Source organism: Phoca vitulina, unplaced genomic scaffold (genome assembly GCF_004348235.1).
Source record: "Phoca vitulina isolate PV1807 unplaced genomic scaffold, GSC_HSeal_1.0 scaffold20, whole genome shotgun sequence".
Lineage (NCBI taxonomy): Eukaryota > Metazoa > Chordata > Mammalia > Carnivora > Phocidae > Phoca > Phoca vitulina.
In genome coordinates this window covers 25,372,446-25,388,742 of record NW_022589723.1, presented here as the reverse complement: position 1 = coordinate 25,388,742, position 16,297 = coordinate 25,372,446, and the positions used below count along the sequence as shown (strand labels likewise).

The window sequence follows — 16,297 nt, the reverse complement described above, 5'->3', positions numbered from 1 at the left end:
AACAACAACACTACATAACTACTAAAATGGTTAAAATGAAAAAGACTGTCCATATTCATATTAAGTCCTAATAAGGATTTAGAGCAACTGAAACCCTCAGATATTGCTGGTGGGGATGCAAAATAGCATATCTAGAAAACAGGTTGGCAGTTTCTCCTGAAGTTAAACATACAATTACCATACTACCCCTTTTTGGTATCTACCCCCACCTCAAAATGAAAACATATGTCTACACAAGTACTGGTATGTTAATGTTTACAGCTGCTTTATTCATAATATTAAAATTAAAAACAACTCAAATTTGAGCCCATCAACTGGCTTCATACTATATGATTCCATTTATATGGTAAACTGGAAAAGGCAAAACTATAGTAACAGAAATCAGATCAATGGTTGCCAGGACCTGGGAATTCACCAGTGTTCTCTTCCAGGACTGATTTCATCTCTTATATTTAAATACTAATCCATTTGGAATGTATCCTGGTATTAGACATTGATTCCCTTTAGTTATTAAAAGTCCCAACTTTTGATGACACATTATTACATACTTAATAAAACAGCTAAAATTTTAAAAAGTGAAAATACCAAACACTGGCAAGAATATGGAAAACCTAGATGTCTTATAAATTGCTGGTAGAAATATAAAATGGTAAAGCCACACCAGAAGAGTTTGGAAGTTTATTAAAAAACGAAACATACATACAACATGACTTTTTGTTCTCTACTATTGGAAGCTCTTTTTATATCAGGGATACTAAGCTTTTGTTTTTGACATGCCATTCACGCTCCTGGGCATTTGTCCCAGAGAAATGACTAGAGTTCACACAAAAACCAAACTGTGGTACGTTCATATGATGGGAAACTACTCAGCAACAAAAAGGAACAAACTATAAATACATGCAACAGCTTGGATCTCTAGGGATTTATGGTGAGTAAAAAAAAGACAATTTCAATGGGTCCCATATTCTATGATTCCATTTGTGTAACATTCTTCAAGTGAAAAAATTATAGAGATGGAGGATAGATTAGTAGTTGCCAGGGGTTAGGCTTGTGGGGGCGGGAGAAAGGAGTGGGTGTGACTATAAAGAAGTGGCACAGGGAGATATTTGTGTGATGGAATAGTTCTGGGTCTTCATTGAAGTGTATCAAGAATCTTTGTATGAGATAAAAATAGCATAGAAATATACACACCCATTGTACCAATATCAGTGCCCGATTTTGATATTGTAGTATAGTTACAAGAGGTGTAATGATTTGGAGAAACTGGATGAAGGGGTCATGGGAACACTCTGTACTATTTTTGTAATTTCCTGTGAGTTTATAATTATTTTAAAACAAAAAAAAATTAAGCAATCACTTCTCGGCCTTTTGGCTAAGATCAAGTGTAGTATTTGCTCTTTTCAGTTTAATATATGATACGTCCTCTGAGGACAATATATTAAATGGATTTTTGGAGCAGGGAGATGGAAGAGGAAATTGTCCACTCCACGTATCGACCTGGTATTGCAGTACCTCCAGGAACAGTGCAGCCCCTCAGGGGAAATACCCAGGTGTCTAAGTTCAGCTTGAGCTGTGGGGGGCTGTTTATCTGAGATCATGTGTGTTGGATGCTTCTGCCTTCTAGTGTCTGGGCTGGAGGCTTGTGTCTGGCTTCCTGGAGGCATAGGTATATATACGCACTATGGTCTTCTATTTATTTATTTAAAGATTTTATTTATTTATTTGAGAGAGAGAGGAGGAGAGAGAATATGAGCAGGGGGAGGAACAGAGGGAGAGAGACAAGCAGACTGTGCACTGACTGCTGAGCCCTATGCGGGGCTTGATCCCTTGACCCAGAGATCATTTTCTGAACTGAAACCAAGAGCCAGATGCTTAACCCACTGAACCACCTAGGCACCCTTACCCATTCTACTATTAACTGACATTTGTTGGGTTTCTAGGTTGGGGCTATTACAAATACTGCTGCTATGTGTATTTGTTTTCCCATAAACTATATACTTAAGAGTGAATTTCTGGGTCAAAAGATATGTGGTTCTGTAAATTTATTAGATAATTCTAAACTGTTTTCTAAAGTAGTTGTATCCATTTTTACTCCCACTTAATCCCAGTTCCAATTACTCCACATCTTTGCCAACACTTGGTATTGTTAGTTTCTCTGATTTAGGCATTATGCTGGGGTATAAAGAGATATCATTGTAGTTTTAATATATAATTTCCTGATTACTAATGAGATTGTGTGTGTTTGTGTGTGCATGCCATCTGACTTTTCTCTTTGGTGTAGTATGTTTTTAGACTTGACCATTTTTGGGGTGCCTGGGTGGCTCAGTCAGTTAAGCGCCTGCCTTCGGCTCAGGTGATGATCTCAGGGCTCTGGGATGGAGCCCTGTGTCAGGCTCTCTGCTCAGGGGGGAGTCTGCCTCTCCCTCTCCCTCTGCTCTTTCCCCCAACATTCTCTCTCAAACAAATAAATAAAATCTTTTTTTTTTTTTTTTAAGATTTTCATTTCTTTTTTGACAGTGAGAGAGACAGCGAGAGAGGGAACACAAGCAGGGGGAGTGGGAGAGGGAGAAGCAGGCTTCCCGCCGAGCAGGGAGCCTGATGCGGGACTTGATCCCAGAACCCTGGGATCATGACCTGATCCAGAGGCAGATGCTAAATGACTGAGCCACCCAGGCGCCCCACAAATAAATAAAATCTTAAAAAAAAAGACTTGACTATTTTTTTCCCACTGAATTGGTGTCTTAATTTGTAGGAGTTCTTTGTAGATTATGGTTATGTACCCACCATTGGTTATATGTGTTACAAATATCTCTCACTCCATGGCTTCCCTTCTATTCTCTTAATGGTAGCTTCTGATAAGTGGAAATTCTTAATTTTAATGTCGCCAAATACATCATTTTTTTCCTTTGTAGTCAGTGCTTTTGTATCCCTTTTTCTTTTTTTTAAGATTTTCTTTATTTGTCAGAGGGAGCACAAGCAAGGGGAGCGGCAGGCAGAGGGAGAAGCAGGCTCTCCGCTGAGCAGGGAGCCTGATGCGGGGCTCATTCCCAGGACCCTGGGATCACGACCTGAGCCGAAGGCAGAGGCTTAACCGACTGAGCCACACAGGCGTCCCAGTGCTTTTGTATCCTTATAGTTTTTTCCCTAATCCAAGGTCATGATAATATTCTTCTAATATGATCTTTGAGGAGAGACAAACCTGAGGGCTGACCCTCAAATCATCAAGTGACCCTGCTTGAGCTGGGACATTAACCTTCTGCCCTGGTGCTGGGATTTACACCATTGGCTCCCCTGGTTCTCAGGCGTTTAGACTTTGGCTGGAATTACACCACTGACTTTCCTGGGTGTAAGGCCAGGAAATCTTCTTTTACTTCTTTTTTTAAAAATTATTATTATTTTAAGTAGCCTCCATGTCCAGCATGGAGCCCAACCCAGGGCTTGAATTCAGGACCCCGAGATCAGGACCTGAGCTGAGATCAAGAGTTGGATGCTTAACTTCTGAGCCAGCCAGGTGCACCAGGAAATCTTGATCCATAGATTCAAGAAGTTCGACAAAACCCAAGTAGGATACATTTTTTAAAACCATACATCAGGACAGAACTTCAGATTGCAGATGGAAGATCTTGGGATTTCTTAGCCTCCATAACTGTGTGAGATTATATATATACATACAATCTCTCTCCACACACACACACACGCACGTGTGCGCAAGCGCGCACACACACACACACAAATATGTCTCCTATTGGTTCAAGTTTTCTCTGGAGAACCATAATACATCTAAACCTAAAAGTAATAACATTTTGTTAATGGATTAAATATTTCAGATAAATGATTGTCAGTCTAGATTAAAAACAACAACTGCATGTTACTTAGAAAAGCATATCTTAAAAACATGCAAAAGGGGGCACCTGGGTGGCTCAGTCAGTTAAGCGTCTGACTCTTGATCTCAGCTCAGGTCTTGATTTCAGAGTCATGAATTCAAGCCCCATGTTGGGCTCCATGTTGGGCTCAACACTGGGTATGGAGCCTACTTAAAGAAAAAAATTAAAAACATGCAGAAAGCAAGGCACCTGGGTGGCTCAGTTGGTTAAGTGTCTGTCTTTGGCTCAGGTCATGATCCCAGAGTCCTGGGATCGAGCCCCGCATCAGGCTCCTTGCTCAGCGGGGAGTCTGTTTCTCCCTCTGCCTGTCGCTCCCCCTGCTTGTGCTCTTTCTCTTTCTCTGTCAAATAAATAAATAAATAAATAAATAAATAAATAAATAAATTTTTTTTAAAAACATGCAAAAAGCTTGAAGGCAAAAGTTTGGAAAAAGACACACTTTGTAAACACTACCCTAGAGAAAGCTGGTAAAGCATTTAAGCAAAATAAAAACTACTAAAGATAAAAGGCTCACTTAATTAATTATGAAGGTGTAAAAACTGTATATTTGTATACATCTAATAACAAAGTCTTAAAATACATGAGGTAACATTTGACAGTTCTACAAACAAATCCACATTCTTGTGAAATTCTTTTTTTTTTTTAAAGATTTTATTTATTTATTTGTCACACAGAGAGAGAGAGACAGAGACAGAGAGAGAGGGAGAGCACAAGCAGGGGGAGCGGCAGGCAGAGGGAGAGGGAGAAGCAGGCTCCCCACTGAGCAGGGAGCCCAACATGGGGCTCAATCCCCGGACCCCAGGATCATGACCTGAGCCAAAGGCAGACACTTAACTGACAGCCATCCAGGCGTCCCTTGTTGAGAAATTATTTTTTTTTAATTTTTAAAAAAAATTTTATTATATTATGTTATATTAGTCACCATACATTACATCATTAGTTTTCGATGTAGTGTTCCATGATTCATTGTTTGCGTATAACACCCAGTGCTCCATGCAGTACGTGTCCTTCTTAATACCCATCACCAGGCTAACCCATCCCCCCACTCCCCTCCCCTCTAGAAACTTCAGTTTGTTTCTCAGAGTCCATAGTCCCTCATGGTTCATCTCCCCCTGTTGTGAAATTCTTAACACATCTCTCACAGTTATTAATATAACAAGACACAGAAAATAAGAAAAGAAAAGGTTTGAACTTTCTATTTTGTCAAGCATTTTTATTATTTTTGGGGGGCATTTATCTGATTTACCTCTTCTGTCATTACCAGAAACTATACACTTTCCATTAGGGGAAGGACACGACATCTCAATGGCTGCCAATAGTAAATATCTGGCCAAAGCAAAGATATTTCAAGATGAGAAAGTTTTTAAAGCCTATTAGAAAGTGAGGGTAGGGAACAATGATACTGGACAGGAAGATGGTAAGCAGAGACTAAGGTCTCTCAAAAAAAAAAACAGAGTGAATAGTAGAAATTGGGCCTTAGCATTAGGAGGAAGGTAGAAAATTCTCTTTGGGAATGCAAATAAACTTTGGTGGAAAACAAGACATTGTAACAACAACAACAACAAAATGCAATGGATTTGAAATCATCCTGGATCTTCCTTTTACTAACTCTATACTCTTGGACCAGTTATTGACATTTTGAACCTCAGGTTTCTTGTCCATAAAATAAAGATCATTCTATCTAACCCTGTAAGGGTTAAATTTTCCTATTATAGGCTCTCAGAGCACTGTCTATTTTCCTTCAAGCAATTTATTACTGAGAGTCTACATTGTGTTAGGAGCCCACACAATGGTGAACAAAATAGATCAGGTTTATCATTATCTTCCTAGAACCTGGCAAGCCTAGCAGATAGTAAATATTCAACAGATATTTCTTAAACGATGAGCTTATATAAAAACAAAAACAAAGCCCAGAATGAGTGCAAAAGTATTCAGTAAATGGCAAGAGGCTTTCTACAATAAAATACAGATTATTATTACTTTTTAAGTAGTGTTCTTGATTCAGGAAAAAATATACTAAAGAAACATCCATTTAAAGGTGAATTACTGGGGTGCCTCAGCGGCTCAGTCGGTTAAGTGTCTGCCTTTGGCTCAGGTCATGATCTCAGGGTCCTGGGATCGAGCCCTGCATCAGGCTCCCTGCTCCTCGGGAAGCCTACTTCTTCCTCGCCCACTTCCCCTGCTTGTGTTCCCTCTCTCACTGTGTCTCTCTCTGTCAAATAAATAAATACTTTTGGGGTGCCTGGGTGGCTCAGTCGGTTAAGCGTCTGCTTTCGGCTCAGGTCATGATCCCAGGATCTAGGGATCGAGCCCCGCATCGGGCTCCCTGCTCAGCGGGAAGTCTGCTTTTCCCTCTCCCTCTCCCACTCCCCTGCTTGTGCCTTCTCTCTCTCTAATAACTAAATAAAATCTTTAAAATAAATAAATAAATAAATAAAATCTTAAAAAAAAAATAAAGGTGAATTACTTAGATAAGTAATTTCAAAAACCAAAAATCATAGGTTAAATGACAAAATCAAATATTCTAGATGTTAAATGAAAAAATATTTTTTCCTCCATTTTATTTTCTATCACATAGAATTAGATTTATGTATTATGTATAGCTTCAAACTTATAAAAAGAATTTAAACAGTATACAATTAACAACCTTATGCCCTTCATCTAGATTTCCTAATCATTAAAATTTTTGCCACATTTGTTTCCTCAATTATTAACATTTTGCTACACTTACTTTAGTGATTTGTAACATATTGCCACATTTGTTCTCCCCATCCAAGCCACTTGAAAGTAAATTGCAGACAGAAAGATACTTCACTTCTAAGAACCTCAGCAAGTATGTCCTAAGAACCAAGACATTCGACATAACCATGATACAACATTCCAGATATTTAACACTGGTACAATAAAGCAATCTAATTTACAGTCAGGTTTCCCAATTGTCTCAAATTTCCCAATTGTTCATTTAGTAGCTTTTTTTGATCCAGAATCCAAACAATCACACGACATTTAGTTTTCAATCCCTTTAGTGATCTTTATTTCAGAACTGCTCTACTACTTTTACTTTTATGATACTGCTTTTTTTTGCAGAATCTAGAGCTTTTGTTTTGTTGAATGCCCTACAATTGTCTGATTGTTTTCTCATGATGAGATTTGGGTTAAACATTCTTGGCATTTTGGCAGGTGATGTGTCCTTCTCAAATGCATCAGATCAGAAGGCATAGATCTCCTTTTTAAAGATAACTCCATTATTACATTTTTTCTTAAGACAAAGAAAAACTCATTCACTTTAACTATCACATTAGTTTTTGGTTAGTACAACTGCTCTTTACAAGTATTCACCTGTATTCACAAAGGTGGGCCAGTGGGCACTAGTGGACACAAGGCAGGTGGCGTAGTGGGAAAGACACTGGAATGAGATCTTAGGTTCAGTGTCAATTTGGCCAATAATTAGTTGTGGGTCCCTGGATAAATTTCTAAAAATCTTCATTGAGAGAGAGAGAGAGGACTGCGCCAGATTTCCAAAGATCCTTTGAATTCTAAAATTCTATTGACTGTGAATGAAGTTATAGTAGAGACAGAGCTGGACTTGGAATCAGGAGACCTGGATTTGAGCACCGGTTCTGCCACATACCAGCTATGTGAACATGCACAAGCCATTTAATCTCTCTAAGCCTCGCATAGATTTACCCCACAGAGTTCAGAAGGATTAAGAGGGTTATTGCATGTCAAAGCACATTATAAACTGTAAAGAACTACCAGAATGTCAAGTATTATTTCATTATGTCCAGTTTTTCTTCTTTTGATCTAATTAGTCCATCAGAAAAAACGACATAAAGGGAGACAGACCTCATCAATTTAAATTTTAAAACCAGAAAATGACAGTATAATTAATTGTGCGTCATAATCAGTGTATGGAATTTATAGAATTGTTTTATTCCATAAATGCTTATGCTTCGTAAATAATGCTGACTAAAGTTACGAATAGGTACTCACTTGTACAGGCCGGTCCTTCCTAAGAAGATGGTGATTGTTCTTGGGATCCCAAATTTTGCGGGGGCAAACAGTGAACACAGAGTATGAAAATGGAAACAAGTATTTAGAAACTTCCTCATTCCGCGATCAATTTCGTGTTGCGCCCCCAGGTCCACCGGAGGGGTTGGCAAACTGAGGCCAATGCAGAGGGGAAGTTGTCCTGGTTTTCCAGCGAGCGGGGACAGCCCTGGGATAAACTAAGCCTCTTTGGGCTGAAGGCATGTTTTCCCCTGAGCCAGCTAGTGGGACCTGTCACCCAGGCCAGCCCTTTATATTCTTATAACTCTTAGAGCCCTTTATATTCTTTATTTTCTAAAACTGCCCTACGGTTTCTTTCTGGCCTTTTGATTGGAACTCGGGGAACCTAGTTCGCTAGCGCACACTGGCCACATTTTTTTCGATTATTCAGCAGGACTGATAAAATATCTCCCTGGACGAGGTTCAAGGCGCGCACACGCCCCTCGGTTTGTGTTGAGTAACGCACGAACTATCTATGCCGTGAAGTGCCTGACACTGTTGTTGCTCAAGACTCCAGACACCGCCAGGAAATGGCTAACGAAGCAGCGGGAGAACGGCGGCGCAGAGGACGTTGGTGCGGTTGGACGTGCCTGACCTCCCAGCCCACGCAAGGGGTCGCGCCGCCCAGGTGGCCGCGGCCGGCTCCGCGGAGCGCGCCGGGCGCCGTCCCCCGCGCCAGTGCGCACGCGCGCCCGTCATCCGGGTGCTGGCTGCGGCTGCAGGTTGCGCTGGGGTGGCGGACAGGGGGCGGGGCCAGCGGCTCATTGTGCGCAGCGCTGCGCGGCGCCGGCGGCCGCCGAGGCCTGGGTCGAAGTTGGCGCTGCTGCCGCCGCCCTGCAGCCCACTCGCTGCCTCGGCAGCGCGCTGCTCTTCTAAAATGGCTGCCGCTACCGGTGCTGTGGCACCCTCGGCCGCCTCGGGTCAGGCGGAAGGTAAAAAGATCACTGATCTGCGGGTCATCGATCTCAAGTCCGAGCTGAAGCGGCGGAACTTAGACATCACCGGAGTGAAGACTGTGCTCGTTTCCCGACTCAAGCAGGTGAGGCCCGGCGAGGTCCGGGAAGGGGAGCTTAGGCCGCGCCTCGGAGCCCCCACTTCCGCCGCAGCCCCCGGCCGCCCGCAGCCGCCGGGGCCCGTGGGGCTGCGCGGTGGGGAGGCCCCGGGCGGCGCCCGCGCGCGCGAGGAGGGTGAGGACCCTCCCGCGGCGCCTCCGCCCCCGCGAGCCTAGCTGGGCCTGCGAGGGGCCCGCGAGCCGCCCGGGACTGGCCGTCGCAGCCGAGCGCGCCCCTGCCTCCCCCGGGACGTCCCCGCCAGGCTGCGAGGGCTGCCCACGGCCGACGCGGCCTCCCAAGGGCGATCGTGGAGACCCGGGAGGCGCTCGGTCCCCAGTCTTTAGCGGTGGTGAGCGCGTGCATTTCTTGGCCTCGGAGGGACTGGTTACTTTGGTGACTTCTGCGAAGTTACCGTTTAATTGTGCCCAACCGTTTCCTCCCCATCTTGGGGGGGAATTGGTAGTGGGAGTTGAGGGGTGGGTAAGAGAGAGGGTTTGTTTTCCGCTGGGTTTTCAGTTTTTGCATTAGAGCAGTAATCTGCTTTTTCATCCCTGATTATCTTTCTGATTTGAGTGAGCGTTGGAATTGTAGTAGAGGAGAAATAAGTTTGCATTCTAGAAATCAGGAAAACTCTTTTTAGTTATTTGCTTTCATAGCTAGCAACTTTTCTGCAGCTGAGAATATTTACTTTTGTTCAGTATGATAATATGTGATATTTAATTATCTCGACTCGGTAGAATTTAAAACTCCATGTGATTTTCATACCTAATGATATTTCCCCGTGAAAGTTTCTCTCACTTGTGTAGTTTAATTGCTCTTTTTGAAGTCGGTTTATGAAATGACTGGCAATTCTAATGTCTTGAGGCTTGAGGTTTGCTAATTTTTTTTTCGTTTTTATAAAATAAGTTTAGATAGATTGTGTAGCATATTAACTTCTCTTTCTAATGTAGGCTATTGAAGAGGAAGGAGGCGATCCAGATAATATTGAATTAACTGTTTCAACTGATACTCCAAACAAGAAACCAACCAAAGGCAAAGGTTGTTACGAGTTATGAACATATTTTAAAATATATTTTGGTTATATAACTTGCCTCTGCTCTTGTGCCACTTGCCCTGTTTATATAGTGCTACTCTTTGCTATTTCCCTCTGGCACTCTGCCTTCTTGGGTCAAGGAAGAAAAGTTACTGTTGCCAGGCTCTGGGTAACTTGTAACCCTTAAGATTTGGCTGAAGCTGACCTGAAAGAGACCAGTTCTTTATTGCTTCCAAAAAAAATCACAAAGTCCAGTTTCATAATGTTTCTTCCTTCATAGAGTGAAGACCTGAAGAATAAAATACAGTTTAATACATGTCTACCTTGCCCCACAATTGGCAGAGTATTGATGGAATTCCTTCCAAATCTTTCACCTTGGCTCCTGCTGTTTTTTCTAGTATATTAGAATTTTATAACCTTTATGTTTAGTATTTTGTTTTACTTGGTGAACTTAATTTCCATTTATGCTATTATACATTCTAATTTTCAGTGAAATTCAAAAAGACCTCACCAATCATACTAACAAGGTAGGGAAAATCCATGATTAATTTAGCTTTAAAAAAATTATAGGGATATGTTAAAGATTTTAATTTTATAATTTTTAAACTAGGCCAGAATATATTTCCAGGATATGGTGATTTAATGAATAGGGGAAAGTGGTTTTAAATTAACATTTTGACAATATAAATGGGACTTGGATATTTTTTTAAATGTTCTGGTAATTGAAGTCTTGACTTGAATAATTATAAATTTCTCCCACCCTCTCATAAGGACAGTGGCAGAGGGTGGACATGATGTGGGTATCTGGATCCTGGTACCTATTTACAAGTTCCATGTAGAGTGTGTCATGGACAGCTGCAGAATTTTTAAAAATCTAACTTTCCTTACTACTTTAAGTATCCAAGTACTGCTCTGTCTGCCGTGGACCAGATTGATTGTAACTAGGTAAAATGATCGAATGGATTAACCTTGAAAAGATGGGAATATTAACATTTGATCTTAAGCAATCTGTAGGTATTAGGACCAGGCAGATCTCGATGCCATTTCACTATTTGAGTCTTCAGAGGTTTGCAAGAGTCCCCCTTTTGTGCCAGAGGAAATTGAACAGGGCTAAGGAGTATTTCCTGGGTGGGATGGGAATGACAGAGGTGGGCATGGAGTTTAGAGGAGTAACAAAGTTATCTTGAAGATCTGTGTCTTACTTAATGTAACTCTGACTCAGTGTATCACTTTGAAAGATACATTTCCCTGGGTTGAGAGAAGCTTGTGCTGAGAAGCCTATGCTGACAAACCAGAGGTTATTTCAAAATGAAGCATAGAAATTTTGAAAATAAATATATCAGGAATTAACCATTTCTTGTAGTGATTTTGATTAATGTCATTTATTTAGCACATTGAGATAGTTTAACAGATGCTGTGTATTAATCATAGTACAGATTATTCAAGCTGATTATCGATTTTAGCATTGAAAGTAAACCTCATCTGGTATAGTCACTCTTACCTATTTTTAATTTCTCTATCTCTTTTTCAGTTATTAGGAACTTCATTTGTCTTACCCTTAGAAATAATTTCAGCAACATAAAATTTTAAGAAGTTTTTTCTTTTCTTTATCTATATACAATGTGTGTGTATATATATAATCAGTTAATTTTTTTCTTTTACGTGGATTATTAGGATACTTGAACTTTAATTTTTCCATAACACTGATATTAAGGTGTCTTGTGGTCTTTAGAAGTTGTAACATTTAATCATTTGTTGGTAGCAGACTACTACTGAGTACTTCGTGAGACTCATTCTAGGACATGCACGATAAATAGCTCTTGTCTCCTTAAATTCCATTTATCATTGTTCTGAAAATTCTATGAATTACAAAGAACATGCTGTAAATCCCAAACTGAGAACCTGGTTTGAATTAACATGCAATTAAAGATGCTTATATGTAAGATTATTTTAAATTAAGTTTAAAAATAATGTTAAAAAATAAAAATTATAAAAATAGTAAAAATCAAATTTGAATATGGAAATTTAAAAATAACTAAATTTTAAAATCAAGGATTCAAGAAATTAAATATTATTTTAATGTGATGTCAGTTTTTTAGTTTAATTGCTGCATTACTACATTCCAAATCTTATTTTACTCAACAGTATCGACCTTGAAAATAACTTCATCTTGGTCATACCACCTTTCCTTCAGTGGTCTGTTTCCTTTTTTTGTAAAATTGGAATTTTTACTAGATCATCTGTAGGACTCTTAGTTCTGAAATTTAATGATTATATATGGTTGGGAGTCAGAAGAAAAATGCTTTCTGTTCAACTAAAATAGATGTATAAGGAAGGAACTGTAAAACTTATAGGTGCTCAGTCAGTATAAATATTCTTTAGGACAGATTATTAGAAAAGGAAAACAAAGAAAGGGATTACTTAGAGGTAGTCATGTTGACATCAGCAAGATACGGCATATCATAGCTTGTCAGGAAAATAATTCTTATGGTAATCTTAAGGTATCAAGTAAAAGTTAAGTGATGTTAAGAAAGCAAGAGAGAAGCTTAATGGGTCTGGATAAATTACTTAGGTGAAATATTAACCTTATTCTCTTATAAATGCAGGGTCACTATTTCTTTAAAAAATTTATGTTACAGTATTTGTGTTTAGAGGAAAAGGGATCTGTATTCTTAACTATATTTTAGAATATTTTTTAAAACAAGTTTGTGCTTATAATGTTGATAGTGTTATAGTTCTAATATTGTTTATAAAATCTGTTTGCATGCGGTTAACATGGTGAAACAGTTTGTAGCTTATATTGGTTGTCTATTCTGAGTCTTTACAACTTTCTTTGCTATGAACTTTTTTTTTTTTTGCTATGAACTTTTTAATAAGTAACACAGAAGAAAGCTTTTTACCGGGAAGATTTACTGTCGTATTATTTGGGTGTGTGTTAAGAAAGCAGTTAAACAGGTAGAGCTAACTCCTCATTAACTTGTTTTAGAGATTATAGATTTAAGGTTTCTTTTGCTTTACCTGATGATGGCATATCATATTCTTTTGATTTTCAACCTTTAGAGTCACCTGTAAACTTCAGCAAAAGTTATTTTATGTGGTTAATCAGTATAGTATTTGGAATTACATATAACGCAGTACTTATTGATGTTGAAATGTGTGCAGTACATGCAAGCTTAGTAAGGTTCAAACCACTACATGAAATCTGATTTTTTTCCTCTTGTAGGAACAAGTATAATTTGGGGTTATAGGTTTATCCAAACATCTAATGCCTAATTTTATGTGGAAAATACCTCTGACAATGTAATTAATTGTATGTTTACTGTATAAAGCTTCCTAAAATTTGTGTCTGATAAGGATATAGTAAACCACATAAAATGCATTTAACATAATACATTATTTCAATGGACTTTAATTCTTGCCTTTTTTTTTAACTGCAGTATGTTTGGGTGTTAAGGAAACTAATCAGATTGTGGCATTGAGAAGAGCTTTGGGGACAGAATTGTCATAAATATTTTTGGATACCCACTAGGCTAGAAAGTTTGTGAGAGTAAGGACATAGTCTTTTGTTTACATTAGTCTCTGTAATGCTTAGCACGGTGCTAGGCACGTATTAGGTACTCAGAAAATATTTGTTGAATGAATCCTGAGGGCCATATGATGGCTTTCTTAACTGCTTTTAAAACTACATCTTTTGGTGCTTATTTTAATTGCCTATTTCTTTGTTGGAAGCTTGTATATCAGAGATTAATAGTCTGTTATCTTCTAGAGTACCTTTCTCAATGGCACTCGTGGCTCCTCCTTAGGCACTGATGTGTAAAGCATCCTTACTCTTAGAACACAGAACACGTGAATCATTGCAACATCCTTTTATTCTTTACCACTTTGTTGCTGGGTTGGAAATCCTCATAACTTTTGCTGGAATATTATCCAGCCTCATTTTCACATTACCAAATCAGACCTTTCACCTCTGCCATTAAAACCTGAAGCTTGTTTTCTGCAGTTTATCTGGTGGAGTATATTTATCATCAAAGCACTCATGTACTTTTTTCAGCTGTTTTATTGTGTCAAATGTGGTGTGTGTCAGGGTAGGGAAAATTTTCTAGTACTTTAAGACAGTGCACTTCTCCCAAGTTAGTCCTCTTCTAGGCTTTCTGAATTAGGAGCAGAGGGCTTCAGACTATCACCTCTTTCACAAACTCATGTAAAATAAGGTATGAATTGTCCAGGAATTAGGGGAAAAAGAAATATTAGTTGGTGGCATCAGAAATGACTTTAATGAAGAGGTTGAAAAATGGTTTAGGGTATAAGGGTGGAATTTACTGGTTAATTAATCAACTATGCTATAGTTCTCACATATATGTCATATAAAAGGGCCTCAAGGTTCTGCGGTTCTAGGAGTTAACTACTCACATCCTGAACTCCACAGCCTGAGTTGGTCTTACGTAGCAGATCTGGTACCCTGGAATAGTAGTTTGCATGATGGCTTTACAATGTTGTTTCCAGATTATAAAAGGGAAATACATTCATTAAAAAAATTTATAATCCAGAAAGGCACTAAAAGGTGAAAATTGCCCGTAATTCCATCACCCTGAATCTATCACATGTGTTATTTGTTGATCTAAGTTGTATATGTACCTGTGCATGTACTCATAGGAGATTTATGTTTACGGATTTTTTTTTTTTCCCTTTTCAACAACTAAAACAGGTTTCACATCATACATGGTGTTTTGTTAAAGGCAGATAGAATTGAAATTTTCTCTAGTCTGGAGAAGCTGAAAACAATAATCTTCCTTGTACTTTCTTTTCATTCTAGCCTCTTAGTTATTTATGCTCAGTCATCCTAGTGGTTCTCTATGGTAGAGTCACTTGAGTTCTTAAAAATACAGGTACCAGGCTCCTGCCTCCCCAGAGGTTTGGTTTTGGCTGCTCTGTTGGGGGCACAGGCTTCATTATTTTCTAACAGTTCCCCAGGTGATTCTTACGCAGGTAGAATTAAGAACCACTGACAGCTCTAGACTAGAGCTTGAAGCTTGGCATCATTTTCATTCATTTCTTTCTGCCTGTCAGTTTGCAAATTGTTTTGTATACTTTACATTTTCCAAAAAACTTTCACATTTGCTTTATTTGATTCTGACAATGAGGCTTAGGGTCAGCTGGTAGTATTTTCTTTCTGTTGATGGAATAGAAGAATAACCCATTAAAAACTGAGTTATGGTTTTGCTGCCTTCTAAATTAAAATCTTGTGTGTACACGCGTGCATGTATTTTGTGTGTGTGTGTGTGTGTGTGTGTGTGTGTCTTTGTTGAGTTTGGTTATCTTTAGACAACAAAGTTAACAGATTTTTTGAAATATACTTTTGGGGGGTGCCTGGGTGGCTCAGTCATTAAGTGTCTGCCTTCGGCTCAGGTCGTGATCCCAGGGTCCTGGAATCGAGCCCCGCATCGGGCTCCCTGCTCAGTGGGGAGCCTGCTTCTCCCTCTCCCACTCCCCCTGCTTGTGTTCCCTCTCTCGCTGTGTCTCTCTCTGTCAAATAAATAAATAAAATCTTTAAAAAATAAAAAATACATACTTTTGGTGTTTTCTAGATTTATTACAATGAGTGTGAATTATCTGCAGTAGATTTTAAAAAATATAATAAAACGATCTATTGGATGTTTGCAGTGTTTAAGACAACATACAAGGTCATTTAGAAAGATTTCAGTAGTAAAACATCAGTTTAATAGAAGAGATGCTAAAACCGCATGCAGTTGTATGCAGACAACACAAAGCATAGTCTGATTATTTTAAGACACTGCATGCAATTGGGGAGAGGTTGTTGCTGGAAACATTCATGTTCAGTTTGGCTTATATTCTGAATCTTCCCCTCCCCCCGCCTCCCTTCTCAAGCAGCAATTTTTTTGTTGTTGTTACTATTTTTTAAATTTTATTTTATTAATGTTAATCACCATACATTACATCATTAGTTTTTGATGTAGTGTTCCATGATTCATTGTTTGCATATAACACCCAGTGCTCCATTCAGTACGTGCCCTCTTTAATACCCATCACCAGGCTAACCCATCCCCCCACCCACGTCCCCTCTAGAACCCTCAGTTTGTTTCTCAGAGTCCATAGTCTCTCAAGGTTCGTCTCCCCCTCCGATTTCCCCTTCATTTTTCCCTTCCTACTATCTTTTTTTTTTTTTAACATATAATGTATTATTTGTCAAACAGCAATTTTATGACTAAACATTTTGTACAGTTTATAGCTTTGTAAATGTTTATGGGGAAGAGTTAATC

General features: G+C 39.2%; 2 protein-coding genes and 1 non-coding gene across 9 annotated transcripts in view; 2 read left to right on the top strand and 1 right to left on the bottom strand.

Annotated features, from left to right (window-relative positions):
* Positions 1–8,584, bottom strand: part of RNF111 (ring finger protein 111) — a 120,092-nt gene extending 111,508 nt beyond the window's left edge. For 2 of the 4 annotated variants that reach the window (XM_032416986.1, XM_032416987.1), the window contains exon 1: positions 7,878–8,584. In XM_032416986.1, coding sequence (XP_032272877.1) covers positions 7,878–7,996 — 119 coding nt within the window. In that variant the 5' untranslated portion in view covers positions 7,997–8,584. The remainder of the gene's footprint in view (positions 1–7,877) is intronic. The other 2 variants (XM_032416988.1, XM_032416989.1) reach the window with 2 other exon arrangements.
* On the top strand, positions 1,353–1,534 carry LOC116640861. The gene has a single exon (XR_004301089.1). It is a non-coding gene; the product is annotated as a U2 spliceosomal RNA (small nuclear RNA).
* A 108-nt stretch (positions 8,585–8,692) lies between the features above and the next one.
* The window catches only part of SLTM (SAFB like transcription modulator), a 42,277-nt gene continuing 34,672 nt past the window's right edge, over positions 8,693–16,297 (top strand). For all 4 annotated transcript variants that reach the window (XM_032417122.1, XM_032417121.1, XM_032417119.1 and 1 more), the window contains exons 1-2: positions 8,693–8,973; positions 9,937–10,024. In XM_032417122.1, the coding sequence (XP_032273013.1) occupies positions 8,812–8,973; positions 9,937–10,024 (250 nt within the window). In that variant the 5' untranslated portion in view covers positions 8,693–8,811. The remainder of the gene's footprint in view (positions 8,974–9,936; positions 10,025–16,297) is intronic.